The sequence below is a fragment of the Gossypium arboreum genome, chromosome 13 (genome assembly GCF_025698485.1).
Source record: "Gossypium arboreum isolate Shixiya-1 chromosome 13, ASM2569848v2, whole genome shotgun sequence".
Classification (NCBI taxonomy): domain Eukaryota; kingdom Viridiplantae; phylum Streptophyta; class Magnoliopsida; order Malvales; family Malvaceae; genus Gossypium; species Gossypium arboreum.
The window spans coordinates 49,866,683-49,873,757 of record NC_069082.1 but is presented as its reverse complement, the minus strand read 5'-3'; the positions used below and the strand labels follow the sequence as shown (position 1 = coordinate 49,873,757).

General features: G+C 34.3%; 1 protein-coding gene across 1 annotated transcript; it reads left to right on the top strand.

Moving 5' to 3' along the window:
• Positions 1-2,369: 2,369 nt before the first annotated feature.
• Positions 2,370-6,334, top strand: LOC108461389 (acyl-coenzyme A oxidase 4, peroxisomal-like). The gene is made up of 13 exons (XM_017761231.2): positions 2,370-2,582; positions 2,930-3,022; positions 3,204-3,310; positions 3,441-3,518; positions 3,616-3,736; positions 3,872-3,945; positions 4,049-4,108; positions 4,228-4,337; positions 4,797-4,956; positions 5,147-5,223; positions 5,311-5,482; positions 5,570-5,662; positions 5,928-6,334. Exons 1-13 carry the CDS (start codon positions 2,558-2,560, stop codon positions 6,057-6,059), a joined length of 1,302 nt encoding a protein of 433 aa, XP_017616720.1. The 5' UTR covers positions 2,370-2,557; the 3' UTR covers positions 6,060-6,334.
• The last annotated feature ends 741 nt before the right edge of the window (positions 6,335-7,075 follow it).

Here is a 7,075-nt window from a genome sequence, read left to right as displayed (position 1 = left end):
GCTATATTCAAAAATATAAATCAAACTATACCGAAAGCTTCGATTGATAGTGTGATCGATATCTCTGACTTCCGTTGATCCTTGAGCTAGATAGCCGACACTATAAGAAAATACAAAAGGAGAGGGAGTAAACATAAAGCTTAGTAAGTTGCACATAAATAAATATACAACATATCTTTACCATTCATTAACAGATATCATAATACACAAGTGGCATAAGCAAAACTTACTCATCAATATTCATTACACCTCATATAGCATATATTGAGCTCACATTTCATACATACCATATAGGTACCTGTACCACTCACAACACGATTATACTTTCCTAGTTAACTTTAAATCATACTTTCACCATTGAACCATTTGGAACATTATCGGATACTCATTTAGCCTCCAATATGGGGTCAAACATCGACACCATGTCCCAGACATCGTCTTACACAAGTTCTAGTATATCTGTGTCGATGCCATGTCCTAGACACGGTCTTACACTAACACATCTCGTAGTCGATGCAAGTCCCAAGCATGTCTTATACTAGCTTACGTCTCGAGGCCGATGCATGTCCTAGACATGTCTTACACTAGCACTCGTCTCAATACTGATGCATGTCCCAGACATTGTCTTACACTGGTTCTCATAATGTGGCTGATGCATGTCCCAGACATGTCTTACACCAGCTCACAATAACCTATATGTTATGGCATGAATATCCGATTTATTTCCTAAGGTTCATTCGGAAATTCTATTATCTCTATTTTCATCATATTACCTCATTTCCAAAATCAAGCAATTCATACTATAATAATTCAAATACAATTCAACAAATACATAAGCAATGTAGTTGTATTATTTACATACAACTTACCTCGTATTACAAAATGTGGCGACTAGTCGATTTAGTCGATTTGCTTGGCTTTTCCTAGGTCTAGGTTCAGATTCAGTATTTCTTGATCTATAATAGCAAAATGTACTTATTTAGTCACTAAATAAAATTAAACAATCGAAAATTCATATCTTTGGTAAAATGACCATTTTACCCCTAGGCCCAAAAATCAATTTTTATTGAATTTCTTCATACCTTAAGCCTAGTTGAACCTTTTTTTACTCTTATAGCAACTCCAAATTCCTTCTATTTCGCATACGTAACATCTATTTTACAATTCATGTAAAATAGTCCTTTAGGTGTTTTCATGCTAACACCTTTCACAAAAGTTGTTCATAACACACCCAAGACCTATTTTCTTCCATAAAAACTCAACAAACATTACAAATCCTTTCATGAAAAAACCCTAAACTCTTGATAATTTTGCAAAATAGTACCCTCATTTGAAAGCTCATGCTTCAAGGGTCTCAAAAATGCAAAAATCATCAACAAAAAGTATGTAAATCACTTACTTGTAAGAGGAATAAGTTGCTGAAATTTTTGAAGCTCAAAACCCCCAAAAATGGCTGAAAAATCAGTGGAGAAGAAATGGGAAATAGGATGATATCATCTTTCTTTTATTTTATTTCTATTTTAGTCAAATTAGCCACTAAACCCACCAAACTTGGACTTTTTCACCAAATTACCTCCTATGGCCGGCCATGCACTAACTTAGGGTCTAATTACCCTTTAAAGACCCCCAATTTAGGTTCTCTAGCTATTTGGCACTTTTGGCTATCAAAATAGGACTTTCGCATTTTATGCGATTTAGTCCTTTTTTCTCAATTGAGCTCACGAACGTCAAAATTAACTCACCAAATTTTTCATGCATTCATATAATTATGCTATAACATCAAAATAATTATAAAATAATTTATTCGACTCCGAATTTGTGGTCCAAAGACCACTATTCCGACTAGGCCCTAAATCGGGCTGTTACAAATATAAATAATATAAAAAATTAATAAGGGTCAAGCCAAGTTTGGTTTCAATATTTTTATCTAGACCGAGCTTGAGCAAAATTTTAGGCCTATTTTTCGGGCCGAGCTAGGCCTAGGTCTAGGCCAAAAATATTGGTTGTGTCCGACTTGGCCTATAAGCACCTCTAGTATAAAACTATGATTTTATATTATTTTTATCTCTCTCTAACAGTAAAATAACAAATCATATTTTTTCCCATGAAAAATTTAAATCCAAATAAAATACTAAAAAATAAAAAAAAATCTAATTTATTAATATACTATTAAAAAAAGATAATATCACAATTATATTCAATCATTTCAGACAAAGTTGAATTACATGTCAAACGTGTTTTCAAATTTTTATTTGTTGGTGTTATCATTACTATTATAATATATTAATTAGGATTGACACCAACCACACCTGGTGGGAGCCATCCTTTGATCATTTACTTGTATTACCATACAACCTAAATTGCGTGCTAATTCTACTTTCACATTTAGTAACTGGGACTCTACCGCCAACTTTATCGTTATCCATGTGCCAACAAACAAAAATAAACAATATAAAACCTCTATATTTATCCTGCTCCTGCCTGGCCCTTCTTTTCCTCCATTTTCATTCTATTTTGTTTCTATCAGGATAATAAAGAAACTTGTCAGTCCATCACCATGATACTTCCATCCAAGTTTCAAGGTTCGTTTTATCTGCAAGTTGATTTTCAAAATTTTGTCTTTTCCTTTTTTCCTTTTTGTTATTCGATCTTAATTTTCCCCCCAAATGATAGAACTAACTAAGCACTTGACAATTTTTAAGAAACTTAATACTAGCGAATCTATATTAATTATAGCAAGAAAAATTTAAGAAAGTTTGGAGCTTTACATATTATTTCTGGATGAATTCAGGGAAGAATAGAATTCAAAGAAGAAAAAACTTTATATTTATATTAGCTGTTTTCTTACAGTGTCTTCAACGTTGTTGTGTTTGCAATTATTGTGTTGTTTGGTTTTAGTCAAAGATTTGTTGTCTTTGATGTCTCACAGATGAAACTGAAAAAAGTGACAAATCTTCACCACCTTTGGATGTTTCGGTTGCATTCCCTCAAGCAACTCCAGCATCTGTTTTTCCTCCGTCTGGTATGAATTTTATAGCTCTTCTAAAATCTTGTATTTTTTTCATTAATGCATCTCAACTTGATAAAATATTGGTTCTGAAGTGCTAAATCTTTTTATAGATTTTGACTATGTGTTGTTATCAAATGGGAAACCTTGAGTTCTAATTATATGCGTGTTTTGCTTTTGGGAAAAATAAATACAGTTTCTGATTATTATCGATTTGATGATCTATTGAGTCCTGAGGAGAAGACTCTCCGAATGAAAGTAAGAGAGTTTATGGAAAAAGAAGTAGCTCCTATAATGGCGGAGGTATCTTTCAGATGCTGTTCATGAACCTGTCTAACAACTTGGATTGATGATTTTTAGGGTTAATTGCTTTTTATCATTGTTTTTACTTACACATTTACCAAGAAAGAAACTGATCTGAAAATTTTCCCAGTATTGGGAGAAGGCAGAGTTTCCATTCCAAATTCTTCCAAAGCTTGCTGATCTTGGAATTGCTGGCTTTAAGACCGAGGTTATTCCTACATTAAATTTCTTTTTTTGAACTTATCTCCTTCTTTCTTGAAGTGTAACTCAAGTGAGTATGATGTTTGGTTATCTATGATTTGCAGGGTTATGGATCCCCTGGTCTCTCCATCACTACTAGTGCTATTGCAAATGCAGAGATTGCTAGAGTTGATGCAAGTTGCTCTACATTTTTATTGGTGCATTCTGTAGGCATGCTTACTATTGGTGAGATTTATGAAACAACTTTCCTTTCTGTTTTACATATTAATTAATGGCATGTGTATATTTATTTATTTTTTCTTAGAGAAGATAACTGATAAATATGACCTTTGCATAACTTGCCTGTACCATCAAGAACAGCATCATGTGGGTCAGAGGAACAGAAGCAGAAGTATTTACCTTCTTTGGCACAGTTAAAGACGATAGCTTGTTGGGTAGTATTTCTTTCTGGAATAACATTTTGGGAGGCTTTAATATCATTTTTCAGCTTTAACTCTGAAGGATTTTTTAAAAAAGTATTTATCATTTTATCTTTAGGCTTTGACTGAGCCTGAATATGGAAGTGATGCTAGTGCTGTAAATACAACTGCAAGAAAGGTCTGCCCTCAACCTTGTTTATTGGTTTTCGATTGTCTTTTTTAGTATAGCTTATTATACTGCTAAACATTCTAAAATTTTTGTTTGTACCATGTTTGCTATCATATAAAAAATTTCAGGTAGAGGGAGGTTGGATAATTGACGGACAAAAACGCTGGATAGGAAACAGCACTTTTGCTGATGTGTTGGTTATTTTTGCCAGGAATACCACAACCAATCAGATAAATGGGTAAGTGAAATAGTATGTAAGAAAGACATTGAAAAGAATTTAGCATTTGGTCGTAAACACAAGCGCCATCTAATAGTCAATAAATACACATGCTTGTATATTCACTAGAAACTAGGAAGTATTTACAAACATATATAGAATGAAAAGCCAAATCAACAATTCAGTTGAGAATTTTTACTCAAGTACCATTAAGGGCTTAATGATCTTGAAGAGGTGGAAATGTTCAAACCTGGTTATCATTTCAAGAAGGGGCGAGGAAGATATTTAGGGCTTTTTGTCCATTTTGAATTTATGTTAGGATTTTAAAGAACTTAAATGAAGTCATAATTTTCAAAGTTTACATTATTGTAACCTAGCAGAGAAAGAAGCAATAATAATGCAAATAAAAAGGTGGCTAGATTCAGTATTCATTGCATGCTCTTTTTCCTTAAAATGGGATGCTTCTGCCATCTGTTTCAGATATATTGTTAAGAAGAATTCCCCTGGACTGAAAGCTACAAAAATAGCAAACAAGATTGGAGTGCGAATTGTGCAAAATGGTGATATTCTCTTAAAGAATGTCTTTGTTCCTGATGAGGACCGATTACCTGGTCTAAACTCATTTCTAGATACAAACAAGGTTTGTTCAAATAGCCTGTTTGAGATAATGATAGCATCTCAGCTCATATTTCTGCTTGCTAATTGGTTGATAATCTGTGGTCAGTGGTAGGATTTAACCTTTTCTATTTTATGTTGGTGCCTTTCAATATATCCTGCGGGATTTTTATGCTTTATTCATGAAATTGTGATCTGTCACCATGGAAAAGCAGGTACTGGCTGTTTCACGAGTAATGGTTGCGTGGCAACCTATTGGCATATCAATGGGTGTCTATGACATGTGTTTGAGGTATTGCAATGGGTGCTGTTATTCTCAATTTGAAGAATGACATATCAAGCATGTAAGGTAACCTGTTTTGCATTTGCTTTGATGTAGGTATCTGAAGGAGAGGAAACAGTTTGGAGCTCCATTGGCAGCATTTCAACTTAACCAACAGAAACTTTCTCTAATGCTAGGTAATATTCAAGCAATGACCCTTGTTGGTTGGCGCCTTTGCAAATTGTATGATAAGGGTAAAATGACTCCTGGTCATGCTAGCTTGGGAAAGGTATAAACATTTTAAGATATGTAAAACATTTCATACGAGGTTTCACTCTGAATTAGGTAAGCCCTGACAAACTTTTATGGTCTTCAGTCATGGATCACATTGAGGGCAAGAGAGACAGTCGCGATTGGGAGGGAATTACTCGGTGGCAATGGAATTCTGGCTGATTTTCATGTTGCAAAGGTTATCGTTCTCTGCTTTCAAAACAAAATCACGTATTTATATCTTCATGGTAGAATATATCTGTTGGTTAATCAGGATGCAGTTTGACAAACCTAATCCAAACCTGAGATCCTCCCAATTGTCTATCAAGTATATAATGAACAGTTATTAGATGTCTTCCTTTGGGAAGTTGGTATACTTAAGATTTGGTCCTTATTGTCATCCAGATTTAAAGAAAAATTCCTTATAGAAAGTTTTCCGTTGTTGGTGTCACCATTCCATGCAGGCATTCTGTGATATGGAACCCATTTATACATATGAAGGCACGTATGATATCAACAGCTTGGTAACTGGTAGGGAAATCACTGGTTTTGCCAGCTTTAAGGCACCTGGGATGAGCAAGCAGAGCCGCCTGTAATCCTGGACTTTCTTCTCTATTCTAAGAGGAGATTTCTTCAGTTACGGGTAAAAGAAGGCTGTGTATTGGCACTTGTGAATAGGTGAAGGGAAATGAATATTATGAGCTCTAACGTCCAATTTATTTGGGATCTGAATAAATTTACGTAGCTTCTCTGTAAAAAGCTTGTTTAGAGAATAATGAAGCGATTATATTGTGTACTATATGTAGTAATAATGGATAATATTATTTTATCATTTTTAATAATTGAATCATTAATTGATAAATTTATATAATTTATATTTATCATTTCTAAAACGAGTACGGGTCTCTAGAGTACCAATTCTCCCAATTAAGGTATCGCAATGCACAGCAGCAAAACTAATTACTCATCGAATCTCACCGTGGATGATTTTGCGCTCTCCTTGGGTAATATGGCAAATACTCTCCGTTTCTTGACCTGTTACCACTAAACATTTGGAGGCTGTTGAACCCAAGTGATGTTGCCAGATATCAAGTGAAGCAGTTTTACCATAACATGACCTCCCAAGTTTGAACAAACTAGATACAGAAAAACCTGAACAATAACAAAGCCAAATTGAGTAAGCTACTTCCATTTTTCATCAATGCCAATGCCAACTTGGTGGATTGGTAAGAATTGAAGCATGTTCTATGTTCAAAAACTCATAGATGGTTCATGCTCAAAGTTCATATAATCCACCCACCTTTTGACGTCTGATTCAATTTAGTCACCATCTAATTTGATTTCCCTTCCATGATGAGTAGAAATGTGATATAGATTATTCACCTTGAACACCTGGTCAGTAAACAATCAATTCCAGCACATCCTATAAAATAGACCACCAAAATCAGTTTTGAATCATCAAGAAAGAGACTAGAAGGAAATGATATTCTAGGGGAGTATAAGAAGATAATGTGCCAAGTACTTGTTATACGTAATTACCTTGCCATAAAAAGGTGTCCACTACAAACAAGGTCCATCTCACTAAGTGACTCACTTTGCTAAACAAGACTTG